Raw genomic sequence first — 18,114 nt, 5'->3', positions numbered from 1 at the left:
CCCGCCTTCTGTCTATTTAAATTGTAAACTCTTTGAGCAGGGATAACATCTCTCTATGTATTGATACAGCCCTGTAACAGGGTGGCACTCATCTCTCATGAGCACCTCCTTGTTCAGGTGCACCTCTTTAGTCTGCAGTGACCACTTCTGGCAGCTTCTAGCTGAGGGATCGGCACGCAGCCCCCCAGGGAAATCCGCTGGTGGGCCAGGCCAGTTTGTTTACCTGCATGTCCACAGGTTCAGCTGATCGCAGCTCCTACTGGCCACAGTTCGCCATTCCAGGCCCATGGGGGCTGCTGGAAGTGGCGGCCAGTACGTCCCTCAGGAGCTGCGATTGGCTAAACCTGTGGACATGCAGGTAAACAAACCAGCCTGGCTTGCCAGCGGATTTCCCTGGTGGGTTGTGTGCCAAAGGTTGCTGATCCTTGTTCTAGTGACTCAGCCCTCCATCCAACTCACACAGTCTGTATGGAACAACTCAAACAGACCCCTGCCCAGGTATTAGTGAAACAAAGTCTTTAAGCGCTCCTGACCCTGATAGGGGGCTGGGCCCCCAGGACTTCTCCCTAGAGACTCTTCACCCACTTTAGTCTGTTCTAACCCCAGCTCTCCAGCGCGGCCTCTTAACAGTTCAGATCTACTTCAGGACGGTTACCACTGTCCAATTGTAGGCCACTTCCCCAGTGGCTTATTAGAGGGGGCGGGCCTGGACCGACCCACTAGTCCAGGTTCCAGCCCAGGGACCTAAGAATAGCAGCCACATGCTCCCATGTCCCTTTAACTAAACTGCTTTCAGTTCCCTGGGTCACTTCCCCACATCCCCTTCACCTTCACATATGCTTCACCTTTACTGTAGGGCATACAGCAAGTCCCAGCAGCCAGCCTGGAACTCTCTCTTGCTCCCCTAGTCACTGCTAGCAACTGCTCTATCCATGGTTTAATGGTTCCCTTCAGCTAGCCAGGAGCACCATCTGCACTCCTCTGGTTCCAGCAAGGAACTGCCTATCTCTGGCTCTGCATCTTCTTTTACATGGCTCTGCAACCCTCTGATTGGCTACTCTCTGCAGCCTTTCCCTGATTGGCTGTCTCCTGCGCAGTCTACCTAGGCCTCTTGGAGGATTTAGCTCCACAGCTTCTTTCTGGGATGCGTGTTGTTCAATTCTGAGGCCTCCAGAACCCCATCATAAGCCCCAAGCAAAATGGTTCCCATTGTTGGCTGGGGGCTTCAGACACTAGTAAATAAAAATATTACTTTTATTTCAGAAGAATGTTATTCTTACCAAATAGTTAAAATCAAATGTGTACTGTTTTCTTCTGTTCATTAGTGTGTGAGCAATAACAAATGCAGTAAATTAGCTAGTTCATTCTTTTTTATTTATTTTTTAGTTTACTTGAATTTAAAATTAGATTTCAGATAACTAGGTAGACAGACGTGTATAAGAATCCTATGGTATAAATTGCTCTGCATGAGAGGACCTTACAAAAATGAGTACAGGCAGATTCCACAATGCAAAAATTATTTATATGACAGGAAGCAGAAAGACAAATTACTCAGAGACTATGTACATGCTCTTCTATAATTGCTCATAAATTATTATGGTTCATGTAAAATGCACCCAGATTCCCTAGACCACTAGGTATATTTAAAATAACAATCATGTTAAATTACTAGAAAATGGAGGAAATTCAATACACATTGTAGGATGATTGCTAGCACAGAAATACAGGAAATTGTTGGCAGCAAAGTTGATTTGTAATTCACTGTATATATTTAAAGTCTTCCCTTTCACTTCACTATTGAAGGCATCATCCAGTTCTTCATTATGGGGATAACATTAGGCTATGTTGATTGGATCTGGTCTGTAAACAATTTCACTAGAGAAGCAACTAGAGCTGGGATCTTCAGAAGACTCTAAGGGGTTCAGGTGTCAAATACCATTGAAAGCCAGTGAAAATTAGATGGCAAACTCCATTAGGCCTGCATGCATGCATTAGGGATTACAGCCCAGTTCTGGAAGGGACAGGAAATGAAACAGAAATAAAATTTGCTTTATTATTTAAAAGATGATAAAACAGTATCACCTACATGAGAGAGTTTGGAATAATAGCTCGTGTCTTTCATCTCTCATTGACTTCCATTCCCTGAGTTGGTGCTTGCAGAAAATTGACTTAAATCAGATCTAACGTATAGCCAGCCAACACTGACTAATGTAGTGCATTGTACAGAATATTGCAATGGGAAGTGGAAGAAATTGATTTGACTTATGGAACTGTCGGATCTCAACTCTCTCCTACTCCCTTTCTTCTGTCCGCAAGTGTTTCCCTTGTTTAAAGTAAACCAGAAAAGCTATTAAATTGTCATTCCAAACAGGCCACACTCTTCCCTCCTCTATGTTTCATGCCAGAGACTGTTCCATGTAGAAGTAGGAAATGCTGTACTAAACTAAGTGATCTTTAAAAGGCCCTCACCTCACCTGGTGGGAAAGAGACTGGTTTTGGCAGGTGATCAGTTCCAGAGGAGCAGTAGGGGAGACAGCCTCCCCAACAGGAAACCAGCCCTAATTATGGGCCTTTAGAGTCATGTTCTCTGTGGAACATGGAATCAGCACGCAGCAGGTCCAGCTCCTCAGAAGAGACTTGAGACTAGGTAAATAGCTAGACTGTGATCAGCCCATATGAGACCCTTGTAATTCACGTTTATTATTTTATGAATGGAAAATAGGACTGTACTGGAAGGCATAGTTTGTAGTTTCGGTGCATGTCACTGGTGCTCTGTGAAAGGTAATATGCAGCATTTGTTGTGCTCTCAGTATACTCTCACTGATCTGAATGCTGAAAAGATATTTTAACTAACTCTCTTTATTGTTGTACAGCAAATATCTAAAACGCACCTGCATAGCAAGTTTACCATTGACTTGAATGGGCTTTAGATGAGGCCCTTCTTAAGAAGCGGTAGATTATTGGGTTGGAAAGAATACATATCATATACATTTATTATATAGCACAGCACCTTTTCTGGCTTTTCTTTATTGTCATTCATTTTTTTTCTCCTCACTGCTGTGAACATACCCCATAGTGAGAGCAAGCCCGACACAAATGATGGCAAACTTAGTTCATGATAATAGAGTGTCCAACTCTGCCTTAGCAGCTCCAGTCATTTCTAATGACTGCTTTGAGAATGCTCCAGATTAATCTAACAATTCATACACTTCAGTGACTGACAGCAGAGCAAGGAGAAAAATTCCAGCTACACATAAGCTTAGGCAGCCTGACCTAGATTTTAGCCTCCCCGGCTACATAAGAGGAAGCATTCTTGATTATGCTTTTTAACAAGAGGAAAAATAGGGGGGGGAAAAGTCATCTTCTGTTTGATTAGTCTTTCTTGGATAATTAAGATTTAGTCCATGCTCACTGCAAGATCTTTTTTCTAAATGTCATCAAATGTTAGAAGCCCTATTATAAATCATTACCTCATTTTCACTCAGTTCTTGACATCTCTCTGCTCTCCATAATTAGCATCTAATGGAATGCTCCTTTAAGCTAGTTGGCTATCTAGCTGAGGAAACGAACCGAAGAACCCCCACGTGGGCAGAAACAATGGCATGATGTGTCACATGCACAGACATCTCCACTTCCCCTGCTGCTTCTGGCGTCCGACTAGTCTGATCACTGCTGCTTCTGGCGTCCGACTAGTCTGATCACTACTGCTTCTGGTGTCCGACTAATCTGAGCCCAGTTGCAGGTTCGTTCTGTGTTGTATTTGGATAAAATTAGAGAAAAAAATAAGTCTAGTGTAAAGTGTATTTTGCTTTCCTTTTCCTTTTGATTCTCAGATCCTGAGCTGGTGTAAACTGTCGGAGTTCCATTGGCCTCACTGGAGCTATAACAAATTTATAGATTTATGACCAATAGTGAGACAATATTGTTTTAATAATAATAGCTCTTATATAGCATTTTCATCCATAGATCGCAAGGTGTTTTACAAAAGAAGTCAGTATCATTATTCCCATAATGGAACATAATCCAGGTCTCCCAAATCCCACTCTACTGGTCTCTCCACTAGGCCATAATGCCTCCCACTAGCTTATTGTTTCTTTGTACTTGTCTGTCTACATCTGTCTGTTGTCCGACATACTTAAATTGTAAGCTCTTTCGAGCAGGGATTGTCTTTTTGTTCTCTGTATGGGCAGCACCTAGCACAATGGGGTCTTGGTATATGATTGGAGTTCCTCGGTACTTCAGTAATGCAAATAATAAATAATACTGATACCAGCTGAGGATCTGTCCCATAGTGTCTCCAGATTATTATACTAGTAGCTGCTGTAGGTAAGTCTCAGCCAGTCTTCTTCCTTTGTAACTTGGCTATGAACTACCACTTGACTCTATAGTGTCTTTCATGCACACCGCATTATTCTAATGTGCTTTGCAGAGTCAAACTAACTTCAATTTTCAATTTAGAATGCAAGAGAGAGGGAGAAATAACCAAAAAGGGAAAATATGCCTCCAAGTGAAAATGGAAAATATGTGAATTGATAAGGTGGAGTTAAAGAATGCTTAATGTTTGTTTCAGTTGTTCAGTGAGGAGCTAGTGGAAGCGCTGAGAGACAGAATAAAAATAATTGAAAATGTCTTGACAGAAAGAGCAAAAAAAAAAAAAAAACCCTTCAAAATTCAGTTTCAGAAGCTGCATTTTCAGATTTGGACTAAGTTCTAAGTGCAAACCTTTTTCTAGTACCTTTAAATTGTGACTCTCCTCTGAAAAATGAGACTGTAGGAATGTGATTTCTTACTCACCTGATATGCTTTGTGTGTATTCAGAGTCATAAAGGTCTATTTATTTTTACTGTGGTCAGCTTTGCTGAACCGACATACGAGAATATTTACTGGCTTATGCATGAATGATAGAATTATTAACTGATCCAAAGCTCATGGACTCGTTTTGAGATCCCGGCAAATAAACAATTTAAGAAATGGCTTTGTACGTTCCTTTAGGAAGGTAATGAAAAAATAATAGTTAATGGGTCAGAGCAATTAGAGGTATGCATGAAATAAAGAATACCTGGCAGAGTAAATGAAAGAAATTAACATTTACTGTATAGCGATGGGTATTGGATACACTCAGAAAGAGGCCACATAGTTACAAAACACAGTCAGGCCTTTGGTTGATGAAAATCAGTATGGCTACGTGGAAGTCAATGGATCTACCCTGAAATATATCAGTTGAGGATATATACCAGCTGGCCTGTGAATGATATCCATCCTGATGTAATCCCATTGAAGTCAATGGAATTACATAAAGGATAAATTTCTGATCCAATGTACCTACGTTAGGCATTAAGCAGCAAATTGTGGACTGCTGCGCCCTTGCAAAGCCCTGTTGATTGCAGTCAGCCCCTATGCAACCAATTGCTGGATTTGGACCTTAATGTTTCCCATTACTAGAGAAGATTGTCGTGAAAGAGATTGAGAAGTGGTAGTAAATTGAATTTTTTAAGGTGAATTATCAAAGTTACAGAGCCTGGAAATCCAATTTAAAGAAATTTTAACCAAAGAACATAATCTGACATCAAAAGGACCCTGGCCACATCTTCCCCATTGCTCTATTAAGAATGATTGCATTGCACAGCATACAGTAAATGTATCCTATTTCATAAGACACATGCATGCAACTTAATTAGTGCTTAGAAACAGCCTTGTGTAATGCACTTCAAAATAAAATTATCAAGATGTGGATTTTGTCACATCTAACTATTTTATATGCAACTGTTTTGTGCTCCTTGAACCAGTCCTGATAGGGTTAACAAGAGCTGAGAGGCCAGGGCATCACCTGAGCCAAGAAGGGCCAGGATTAATTGGGAGTGAAGCCTAGCTGGGGAAGGGCTGGAAAAGCACTATACAGCTAGGAGGTGAAAACAGAAGGGGGCTGTAGGGCAAGGAGACTGCAATCACTCTGGGTTGAGGGAGGTTGTCAGGGAAAAGGAGGAAGTCCAGGCGGAAAGTAAGCCCTTAATCCTGCCCTGGAGTAAGAGACTAGAAGGTGGGGGTGAAGTAGCTACAGGGCGTAGAATAAGCTCCGCTGGTAAATCTAAGAAGATAGAGAGGCTGGGTAGGATGGAACCCAGTGAAATAGCAGCAGGGATGGGGACTGAGAAGACCTGGGTTGCTGGTTATAGGGTCACTGGGATGGAACCCGGTGTGGTGGGTTCCCCTCCCAGCCAGCGGTATAGTGGCATAGAGACCAGAGCTGGAGCAGAATACAGCCTGGAGACTGCATTTGGACAGTGGTCCAGTTGTACTTCATAACCCCACAAGGGGTGGACTGAATGGTGACCTAGCATCGGGGACAAGTTCCCAAAAGAAAGAAAGTGTGTTTGTGACCTGGAGACTATAAAAACAGGCTAGACAGCACAGCTCACAGAGTAGGTGAAAAAGCATCTTGTGACAGTGACAAAGATAATTAAAAGAGGTGAGTAGAGGAGGTTTAGGGGGTGGATTGAGATCAGATGCCAATATGCATTTTTGTTAATTACAGAACTCTAAGCTGGTTTTTCAGTTCAAGTAGCTAAGGTAAAAACACTTCTTATTTATTAAAGAGTTAGTGGAAGTAATGAAATTCTAAAGAGGAAACAGAACTGAATGGAGCTAAAAATGCACTCTACAAATCACATTTTTTTTATGTCAAACTAAAATCTATTGAAAACCTTCAATTGTGGTTAATTCTGACAGATGATTCACAATGGCTTAAAAATAAAGTTTTTTCTTTTTGATTGATTTTTATTGCATTTCACAGGTTCTTCACTGTCTTGAAAAATGTCTCTGTATCTAATATTTCTTTTATTGTTTTCCTTTCAGCTGATGGTTGCATTGACTGGTCAGTGGATCTCAAGACATACATGGCTTTGGCAGGTGAACCAGTCCGAGTGAAATGTGCCCTTTTCTACAGCTATATCAGGACTAATTATAGCATGGCCCAAAGCACCGGTCTTAGGCTTATATGGTACAAAAACAAAGGAGATTTAGAAGAGCCCATTATATTTTCAGAAGTTAGGATGAGCAAGGATGAAGATTCAATATGGTTTCATTCAGCTGAGTTGCAAGACAGTGGATTCTACACGTGTGTTTTAAGGTGGGTATTGTATCGAATATAACAATACATTTCTATAGTTTTTCTTATTTAAGGCAATGCTTAAATTTAGCTATTTCAGGACTGAAAGGTACTACCAATTAATATATACTCATTATCTTTCTTTTCCTGATCATTTGTCAGATTATTGCATTATCTTGGAATTACAGTTTCTCAAATAATTATGATTACTTGTTCCAATAGTGATAATTAAATATGTCTTCACTTCCTTCACTGAGACCTATTTTCAAAGGTTTTTAACTTAGTCAAAAAAAAAAGGGGGGGAGTTTGGGGGAAGATGGCGGCAGCTCAGTTCTGAAGGCTTAAACCAAAACAAACATTTTAATCAAATAAAGCTGGCAAATCAAGAGCAAATCGCATAACTGACAGACAGATTATAATTTTCCAATGGTATTTTTGTGACTCCTGTCTACCACGACTGAGTTAACTTTTGTAAATTGCTTAACAGCTCATAACCTGGTCTGAATGGCCCTGACATTGTGGAAGTGGCAGTCAAAGTCCTATCTGATTTTGAAAAATGTCTATTCTAGTTTGCAGCAATACATGTTGATCGAATGTTTAGTGTCCCTCCAGAGGCCTCAATTCTGCAAAGCATGTAAGCGTATGCTTAACTGTAAATCAGTTTGGACATAAACATGTGTTTTGAGTTAAGCATGCTTTTAAGAGCATTGCTGATGAGGGATGGCTTGCTGATTTGGGGCCTTAACTAGCATAGTACTGCCTGTCCTAAACATATGTTTATAGGGTAAACTAGGAAGGCACTTTGATTTTTTTTAAAATGCATATATGTTCCTTTAACTGATTCAACTTTGAAATACAAAGGACTTCACAACTACCGTATATGTTTTCAATATTGCACCACAATCGCTTCAAAGGCAAACAAATAGAAATGTCTCTGGTCATACTGCTGAGGTGGTCTCGCCTGTCCTGTGTGCCTCACTGCTTCTGTGTCTCAGGCCCTCTATCGATCACTCCCAAGGCAGTAGAATCTTTTTGTCCAAACCTAACAATCCACAGCTGGTTGAAAAATGTCTGTTGAAACTTCTTTTTTGACAGAAGCTTGGGGTATCAACAACACGTAAATTTTTGTGGAAAGTATCTGCTTTCCATAGAAAATTTTGACTTTTAAGCAGAATATTAATTAAAAAAAATAAAGACAACCTACATCTGGAATAAAAAGCATCAAGGAACAAACAAAGAGGTAGATCCTACAAAACCCTTACTTACACTAGTAGTCCCACTGAAGTTACCCACATGAATAAGAATTATTTACGTGAGAAAAGGTTTGCTGGATCAAACTTAAAATGATTAAAATTAAAGCTCAATTGATGCACTTTCCTGAAGAATTTGGTAATCAGAGCTTAATTTTGTTTAGTTAGCAGGACAGGGGGCAAAGGAGCATACCCGCTGTGAGGGGGAAATGGGGAAGATTTATATGTTGAAGACAGATCAGCTCAGTTGATGTATAATAGACACAGCCTGCGAACAGAAGTAGGTTTGTAGTCAGGAGGAGCTAGCATCTAGAAGTTCCCATTTGCCACAGAGATGAACAAGAAACATAGATTTCCCTTTTGGCAATTCTTGTGGTTGTGAAGATGTAGCCATTACTCCCAAAATGTGGCATCACTCTTCCCTCAGCACATATTGCATTCATCCTGTTTAATCACAGGAGGATGAAGTACCATTACAAAGGATGAGTCAAGCATGACTTCAGTACTGAAAAAAAATTCCGTGGACATGGAAGATAAAGTCTTTTACCTTCTCAATCAAGCTGGCTATGAAGTTCACTGAGAGTCCCCGGCTGAAACCACTGAACAGTAATTCAAAAACGTATTAATACTCATTGTAGTTTAAAATTGTACATACATTTGGTGAACATTCATGCTTATATTGGTGGCAGTTTAACAGAACTGGAAAGAGCCCAGAAACTTGCACAGCTCCGATCTGCCTGCTGCCTTGCTTCAACCTTATTTTGTCTGCTTCTGATCCTGCTAGAAGCTACCAGCAATGTAGGACTGTGATGTTTTGATGGTTTGTGCTGTGGACTAACATCTAGCTGGGACGAAAGATGAACCCACCACACACTATTTTTAGTAGTAGTAATTGTAAGAGTAATAGTAAACATGTATAAGAGAGCAGTATTGAAAGGCCTCAGTTGGGACCACTGCTCCATTGTTCTGGGTGGATAGCAAATATATCCCCTGATTCTGCAAAAGGAACCTTATAGATTGGCTCCTGCTGGTGAGCAATCTTTGTGTCCTCAGAGCTGGAGATAAGAGACAAAGCAACTGATTATATTGACTTGAAGTTAAAACTGTGTTGAATCTGAATCTTTAGCAGTTAAATGGTAACTCTCAAACGTGTGGTGACACTTTAGTGTCTGTTTTATAAATATTTTCCAGAAACTATTAAATGTAAAGATAGTGGTTACTATTAGAAAGTCAACATTTGCCAACAGCTTTCAGAGGCCTGGTCTACACTATGCGTTTAAACCGATTTTAGCAGCATTAAACTGATTTAACTGCGCACCTGTCCACACTACGAGGCCCTTTATATCGATATAAAGAGCTCTTTAAATCAGTTTCTGTACTCCTCCCCAATGAGAGGAGTAGCGCTAAAATCGGTATTACCATATTGGATTAGGGTTAGTGTGGCCGCAAATCGACGGTATTGGCCTCCGGGCGGTATCCCACAGTGCACCACTGTGACCGCTCTGGACAGCAATCTGAACTCGGATGCAGTGGCCAGGTAAACAGGAAAAGCCCTGCAAACTTTTGAATTACATTTCCTGTTTGCCCAGCGTGGAGCTCTGGTCAGCATAGGTGGCGATGCAGTCCCAAATCCAAAAAGAGCTCCAGCATGGACCGTACAGGAGATACTGGATCTGATCGCTGTATGGGGAGACAAATCTGTTCTATCAGAGCTCCGTTACAGAAGACGAAATGCCAAAGCGTTTGAAAAAAAAATCTACAGGCTACACAGTGCTGCATGACAAGTGTAACGGAAAGCCAAAGAATCAAATGGATGCTCACGGAGGGAGAGAGGGGGTACTGAGGACTCCAGCTATCCCACAGTCCACAGCAGTCTCCGAAAACTATTTGCATTCTTGGCTGAGCTCCCAGTGCCTGTAGGTTCAAACACATTGTCCAGCGTGGTTCAGGGTATAGCTCGTCAATTTACTCCCTCCCCCCCCCACGTGAAAGAAAAGGGAAAGAAATCGTTTCTTGACTTTTTTCAATGTCACCCTATGTCTACTGAATGCTGGTGGTAGATGCGATGCTGCAGCAGTGAAGAGCAGTATCTGCTCCTCTTCCCTCCCTGGTGGCAGACGGTACAATATGACTGCTATCCGTCATCACCATCAGCCCGTGAGTGCTCCTGGCTGGCCTCAGGTGAGGTCGACCAGGGGTGCCTGGGTAAAAATAGGAATGATTCCTGGTCATTCCCAGTAGATGGGACAGAACGGCTGGTAACCGTCCTCATCATAGCAACTGGGTGCTGAGCTCCATCAGCCGCCTCCCTTTCCTGTGTAAAGAAAAGATTCTGTACTGCCTGGACTATCATAGCAGCGGGATGCTGGGCTCCTCTCCTCCGCACTGCTTAATGTCCTGCCTGGACTGTCATAGCACCGGGAGGCTGCCTCCCTCTCATTTTATCTCGCTAAAAAGTCACTGTTTCTTATTCCTGCATTCTTTATAACTTCATGACACAAATGGTGGGGACACTGCCACGGTAACCCAGGAAGGTTGGGGGAGGAGGGAAGCAACAGGTGGGGTTGTTGCAGGGGCACCCCCCGTGAATGGCATGTAGCTCATCATTTCTGTGGGATCTGACATGGAGCAGCTGTGCTCTCTGATACACTGGTTCTCTAGTACACTTGCCCCATATTCTAGGCAAGACTGACTATTTTTAGAAACCATAAAGGAGGGATTGACACGGGGAGTCATTCCCAGTTTTGCCTTTGCGCCCCCGGCGGACCTCAGCCAGGGGCACCCATGATAGCAGCAGACAGTACAGAATGACAGATAACCATCATCTTACTGCCAATTTACAATGGCAGCAGACAGTACAGAATGACTGATAACTGTCTTTGCTATCATGCAAAAGCAAACGAATGCTGCTGTGTAGCGCTGCAGTAACGCCTCTGTTAGCAGCATCTAGTACACATATGGTGATAGTAAAAAAAGAAAAAGCTGAACGGGCTCCAGGGTTGCCGTGCTATGGCGTCTGCCAGGTCAATCCAGGGAAAAAGTGCGCGAAATGATTGTCTGCCGTTGTTTTCCCAGAGGAAGGAATGAGTGACGACATTTACCCAGAACCACCCATGACAATGATTTTTGCCCCATCAGGCACTGGGATCTCAACCCAGAATTCCAAGGGGCAGGGGAGACTGCGGGAACTATGGGATAGCTACAGAATAGCTACCCACAGTGCAACGCTCCGGAAATTGACGTTAGCCTCGGACCATGGACGCACACCGCCGAATTAATATGCTTAGTGTGGCCGCGTGCACTCGACTTTATACAATCTGTTTTACAAAACCGGTTTATGTAAAATCAGAATAATCTCATAGTGTAGACGTACCCAGAGTTATTTACTATTGGATGTGGAGAAGAGAACTGTGATCTGATACCATTGTGTGATTAACTCTTAGCAAATCCTGATTTTATAATGCTACCTCTGTAATTAGTATAATACAAATGACAGAACCATTATTTTTTATGACAGTCGCATTATGGAATGGTTATGTAAAGACACTGAATTACATATTTCAGCAGAGATGTACATTTTTCATGTAAGATAGTCTAGACAACTTGACACAAACTTTAGCAAAAATCTTACGAGCTCAAGTTCTAGGACACACTTTAATATGGGAGATTTCAGAACATTTTGTTCATTTACGTGACAAATAGTTTTGGTAAGAAATGGGCAATTTTTTAAATAAAGAATGTGTTCTCCTTACTTCCAGACATAAAGACAATCTGTCAGGCTTTTTGGAATGTATTACGCGGCAGCAATGTCTGCTATGTCTGTTCTACAATTTTACTGCTTAGGCCAAAACTTTCTTATATAATTAGAGATTTTTTCCCCTTATTTTCAGATTTATGTGGGAGTACTGTGTTTCACAGCTTTGTCTTGTAATTATTACATTAAAGACCACATTTCTTGCTTGAATAAATTTATTGTTTCTTCCAAAAATTTGGTAATGAATCCTTGCTCTTGTTTATAAAATTAGAAGTAGCTTAAAATAGCTGAGCAAAGAGCAATAGTAATTTATTTTCATTTCATTAAAATAAGATTAGATGTAATACTCTGAAATATAATAATGTTATTGTGATGGACTATTCACATCACAAACTGTGTAAAAGATTTTTTTAAACTAATTGAGATGAAATTAAAAATTGAGGTTTGGTTTGGTTTGTTTTTTAAGCAGATGTTTGCATTTTACAATAATTAATCAGGATCACCTAGTTTGCAAGAATATGAAGGTCACAGCTGATAGAAGTAACTGCAGAAGATGATTTTGTAAAAAGATCTATAATCTGTTTCAAGTATTGCCTTTTATAAACTATCTGACTCCAGATTCATACACTAGGATCAATACAGTGTAAAGAGAAGTACAGTGTACAGCAATGTACAACATCAAGGTCTAATCTTGCAAGAAACAGTGTTCTATTGTGGGGGCTCTGAGTGAGTTTGGGAAAATGCCTCCTTCGAGCTCCTGGCAGGATCAAGGCCAGCAAACCAATTTGGTGGGGTGGGGTGAGGACATTGGGGAAGGTGGGAGTGAATGTATGAGGGAAAGGCTGACATGACTGTGAGGATAATGGGTAAAAATAAATGTTTCAGTGATTGGGTAAGAGTTTATTATACGGGGGTGATACCTGTAATGTTAATATTGTCTGTTTCAGTGTTTACAAATGATCCCAGGCTAGGGTGTGAGAGACTGACAATATCCCCAACAAACCTTATGGAGTTAAGTTAAATGTGATTCAGTGAACGTGAACATCTTTGGAGTTATATGAAAAAGGCAAGTGTTTAGGTAATGCTGTGAGACTGTGTGGAAATTCTTTAGCAGGAGACAAGATTAATGCAATCATTCCTAGAGCAGATCTTCTAGAAAAACCCCCATTCTCAATTTAAAAATTATCGGAGATGGAGACTCCATCATGCCCCTTGGTAAATTGTTCCAATGGTTAATTACTCTCACTGTTTAAAATGTGAATTTTTCTAGCTTCAACTTGCACCCTTTGGATCATGTTGTATCTTTCTCTGCTAGACTGAAGACCGCATTATTAACTATTTGTTCCCCATGTAGATACTTACAGACTGTAATCAACTCAACCCTTTACCTACTCTTTGTTAAGCTCAACGGACTGAGCTCTTTGAGTCTATCACTGTAAGACACATTTTCTAATCCTTTAATCATTCGTGTGGCTCTTCTCTGAATCCCCATTTGTCAACATCCTTCTTGAATTGTGTGCTCCAGAACTGGACACAGGATTTCAGCAGTGGTCACATCAGTGCCAAATACAGAGATAAAATTACCTCTCTGCCATAGGTGCTTGAACTAGGGGTACTAGGGGTGCTGCTGCAGCCCCTGGCTTGAAGTGGTTTCCCTCATGTTCAGTGTTTACAGTCTGGTTCAATGGCTCCCAACACCCCTACTATACGAATTTGTTCCATCATCCCTGTTCTTTACTCCAAGATTTCCCTGTTTATGCGTCCCAGGATGGCATTAGCTCTTTTGGCCAAAATGTCCCACTGGGAGCTCATGTTCAGCTAATTATCTGCCACAACCCTTAAGCCTTTTTGGAAACACTGCTTCCCGGAATAAGGTCCCCGTTCCTGTATGCCTGGCCTCCATTCTTTGTTCCCAGATATTTTCATTTACATTTAGACATACTAAAATACATTTTGTTGGCTTGTGCTCACTTCACCAAGCAATCTAGATCACTTTGAATCAGTGGCAATACTACACACATACGTGTGTGTGTGTATATATATATATATATATATATATATACATACACACACACACTCTTATTTATGTGAGGTATATTATATGATTAATTCCTGCATTAAGCTTATTTTCCTTTTCTCATACTACATTTTGACATTGACTTAACATTTTGTTGCAATGCTAACTAAAGTGCTTTTCCCCCCCCTGAAATGATGAGCATGAATCTAGCATGTTAGTCTTGACCTTGCAAACACTTATACATGCGTTTAGCTTTATGCGTGTGAGGTGTCAGAGGGCAGGTCTGCACTGGGAGCATTACATCGGGGCAGCTGCACCACTGCAGCGCATCTGGTGAGGTCGCTGCACGGCGATGGGAGAGCAGTCTCCAGTCGGCATAATTACTCCAAAGCTATGTCTGTGGGAAAACGTCTTCTGGCAACATAGCGCTGGTGTGGACAGCACTTATGTCACTGTAACTTTTGTCATCGGGGGGGTCTTTTTCACACCTCTGAGTGATGTATGTTAGATTGACTTAGGCAGCAGTATAGATCTTCCCAGAATGACTTCAATGAGACTGTTTATGGAAATACATTTTTCCCATGCATAAGTGTTTGCAGATCAGGGACTAAAATAGCAATAGGATCTGATTAAGCCTGAAAAGGATCTTGATGGACAGCATATTAGTGTCACGACTGAGCCCAGATCCACCTCATGACATTCAAGTCATGACTTTATAGCACAATATATACACAGGGGCTGGATATACTATTAAACTTCTACTGCCGGCTGATGTGACTTCAGTTAAGGTTGTCAGCACTTCCATTATAGAGTTTCATTTTTCAGGTACTTACAAATCAACTGTAAAAAATTGACTCTGGACTGAAACATTCGATGCAAGGTCTCAGGGGCTAAAACACCAAACCAGAACACGTAAACTGAAATTGGACTAAATCAGTGCGCCATTTACAAAGTCATGCGTATGGAAAAAGTTGAGCTGGCAGCTCGCATGCTGCTTTGCCCTCTGACAAAATAAACATGGTTTTGATTCCCCAAGTCATACTGAAAGGGTTTGGCTTTTTTGGGGGAGAGGCAGGAGAGGGAATAACTGGACCTTATTGTCCCCTCTCGTGCTGAAAACCCAGTCTCAACAACCTTTACCAACTCTTCCATCAGTGGCACGGCTTCTCTCCCCTATCTCCCACCTCTTCCTCCCCTGCTGAAACCAAACTAAGCTACAGTGCTTGTTTTGTCTGCTTGAAGGGGAATATACAGGAGTCCTGTACAAAAAAGAAAACGCCTCCTCTTTAAAGTAAAACACTTCTATCGTTAATGTTCATAGGTAGAAGTAGTGTGTGTGTGTGTGTGTGTGTGTGTGTGAGTGTGAGGGGAAGGTGGGACAGACCTGCTGTGGTCTTTGTTTGTAAAGGAAGAAATAAATCCTCCAATCTCCAGTTCTGTATTGGAGTTCAGAGAACCCCCAAAAGAAAAGTGGTGTTAATGAGCTTTCTTTCTAGCATTCTTTGTCTTGTCTATATAGATTGCAAGCTCTACAGAGTTTTCAAAGTGCATGTATAGCACCTACCACCTTGGTTGGGGCTCAGTGAGCTATCATAATAGAACTTATAATAATATAAATAAAAAATAGGTGGACACTTTTGTAAAGCAGCAGGTCTTTGAATGAGTCTGGAGCATATACATAGTCAATGCAAATCTGTCTTAGAGGGTTTTCCTGTAGGGGGTGTCAGCAAGACTTCTCTCACCTGATGGCCCCTCATATCACATTGCATGTATGGGAGGCAAGCAGAGCTAAAGAACACACTTCAAAGAGGTTCCGACAAATAGTGCATCTCAGGAATGCTCTGAAATCCCATCTTTTCTGTAAAAATAAATAAATAAATTGCCGTTAAATCCTTTGCAACCAGCCAAAAGACAAAAGGGGGGTTAGACAAATTCTTTGCATCCAAAAAAGGTACGAGGGCTAAAACACTCCACAAATATGTGAATGGTGAGGCCACTTTCTCTGCTGTCCCTTTTAAAACGTCTGTGTTGGGGAGTTAATATGGTCCTCCCAAAGCTAATGAAACCTCCTTATGAGGTACCTAAATCTCATGAGCTAAGCTTTTAACATGGCCATTCATTTGGTTGGCAGCAGTGTCTCCAACTTGCAGAGGAGACTTGAACACCCTATGCTAAATTTTTCATGGATGTGGGGTGTCGAGGGGAGAATAAGAACAGCCGTACTGGGTCAGACCAAAGGTCCATCCAGCCCAGTATCCTGTCTACCGACAGTGGCCAATGCCAGGTGCTCCAGAAGGAATGATCAAGTGATCTTTCTCCTGCCATCCATCTCCTCCCTCTGACAAACAGAGTCCTTACCCCATCCAGGCTAATAGCCATTAATGGACTTAACCTCCATGAATTTATTCAGTTCTCTTTTAAATGCTGTGATAGCCCTAGCTTTCACAATCTCCTCAGGTAAGGAGTTCCACAAGTTGACTGTGCGCTGTGGGAAGAAGAATTTCCTTTTATTTGTTTTAAACCTGCTGCCCATTAATTTCTTGTATTATGGGAATAAGAAAATAACTTTTCCTCATCTACTTTCTCCTAAATCTCCTAAATCCCTCTGAAAGGTTGCTAGAGTTTCAACTTAATCACTCTATACCTGCTTCCATCTGGCAAGTGCTTTCCCTATAATCTACTGTGAAAAGGTTTCTAAGTTACCATTTCAAATTCACTAAAGCCTTTACATTTAGAGTGTTCATCTAGCTTATTATTACTTATGATCAGAGGTGTTGGAACAAATTTTATAGTGGAGGTGCTGAGAGCCATTGAACCAAACTGTAAACCCTGAATATGATGGAAACCACTTCGAGCCAGGGGCTGCAGCAGCACCCCTAGTTCCAGCAGCTATGCTTATGGTCCTGGAACAATAGGTCAAGCATCCAGGAGAAGGCCATCCAAACAGTTGTCTGATTGCACCTCTCTGTTTTATCATGCACAGACCTGCTACCCCAAGTCATGTTAAGGCATTTTGTCAGCTTCCATAGCTAACGCATCCAGGACATTTTCCTAGCAGTCTCATGGATTTCATACTCTCTTTTTACATGGAGTCAGCCTTCTACTGTATTTCCAGGCTTTGTTTATCAGTGTGACAGGACCCATTCCTGAATGAATGACCAACTCTCTTTCAGTTGTTTAGGGAGTAGCCATGCTTTGTTCCCCCTACCATTTACTTTTGATAGAGGGTCAGAAATTGTGGGGGAGGAGAGAGTGGAACACACAGCCACCACTCACTCCCTACCACAAGTACTTCCAAAAGGGAGGGACCTTCCTTTCCCTTGTTTTCCCCTGCCTTATGTTATGTGGGTGTCCTCTGAGATAGTAAGATTTGGCCCCCATGTAACAGTGAATTACATTTGATTTGACTGAGAGATAAAAGGAAATGACAAAATTCTCAAAAGACCCAAAGTTTGTAAAAGGGACTCAATATGGGAGGAAGGGATAGCACAGTGGTTTGAGCATTGGTCTGCTAAACCCAGGGTTGTGGGTTCAATCCTTGGGGAGCCACTTAGGGATCTGCGACAAAAATCAGTCTTTGGTCCTGCTAGTGAAGGCAGGAGGCTGGACTCAGTGACCTTTCAAGGTCCCTTCCAGTTCTAGGAGATAGATACATCTCCTTTTATTATTATATGATCAAAATGTAGGGTGCTGGGTCCAAAGGGGAATACTCTGTTAAATTGACAGATGAGTCTGAGAATTTGATCTACTGTAGTGTATTTCTCTTTTAGTGGTGAACACTTTTCACAGGTCACTAACAGGAGGAACATCAGCACGAGCAGTTCTTTTTGTAAATTAACATAATTAAATGCACATTATGCTTTCTTCATGCAGACTTTTTTTTAAACCCTATCAGATAATAAATGATCTATTATTTTAGTTTTTGCAATTCTCTGTGTTTGAGGGAGCGTCTCTCTCTCTCTCTTTGCATACACTGATGTCAATTGTG

General features: G+C 41.5%; 1 protein-coding gene across 1 annotated transcript in view; it reads left to right on the top strand.

The window, feature by feature from the left end:
- IL1RAPL2 (interleukin 1 receptor accessory protein like 2) overlaps positions 1 to 18,114 on the top strand; it is a 563,669-nt gene that overhangs the window by 287,336 nt on the left and 258,219 nt on the right. The window contains exon 3 of the mRNA XM_050964503.1: positions 6,853 to 7,126. Coding sequence (XP_050820460.1) covers positions 6,853 to 7,126 — 274 coding nt within the window. The remainder of the gene's footprint in view (positions 1 to 6,852; positions 7,127 to 18,114) is intronic.

The sequence above is a fragment of the Gopherus flavomarginatus genome, chromosome 8 (genome assembly GCF_025201925.1).
Source record: "Gopherus flavomarginatus isolate rGopFla2 chromosome 8, rGopFla2.mat.asm, whole genome shotgun sequence".
NCBI classification, from domain to species: Eukaryota; Metazoa; Chordata; order Testudines; family Testudinidae; genus Gopherus; species Gopherus flavomarginatus.
This window is presented reverse-complemented; position numbering and strand designations above follow the sequence as displayed.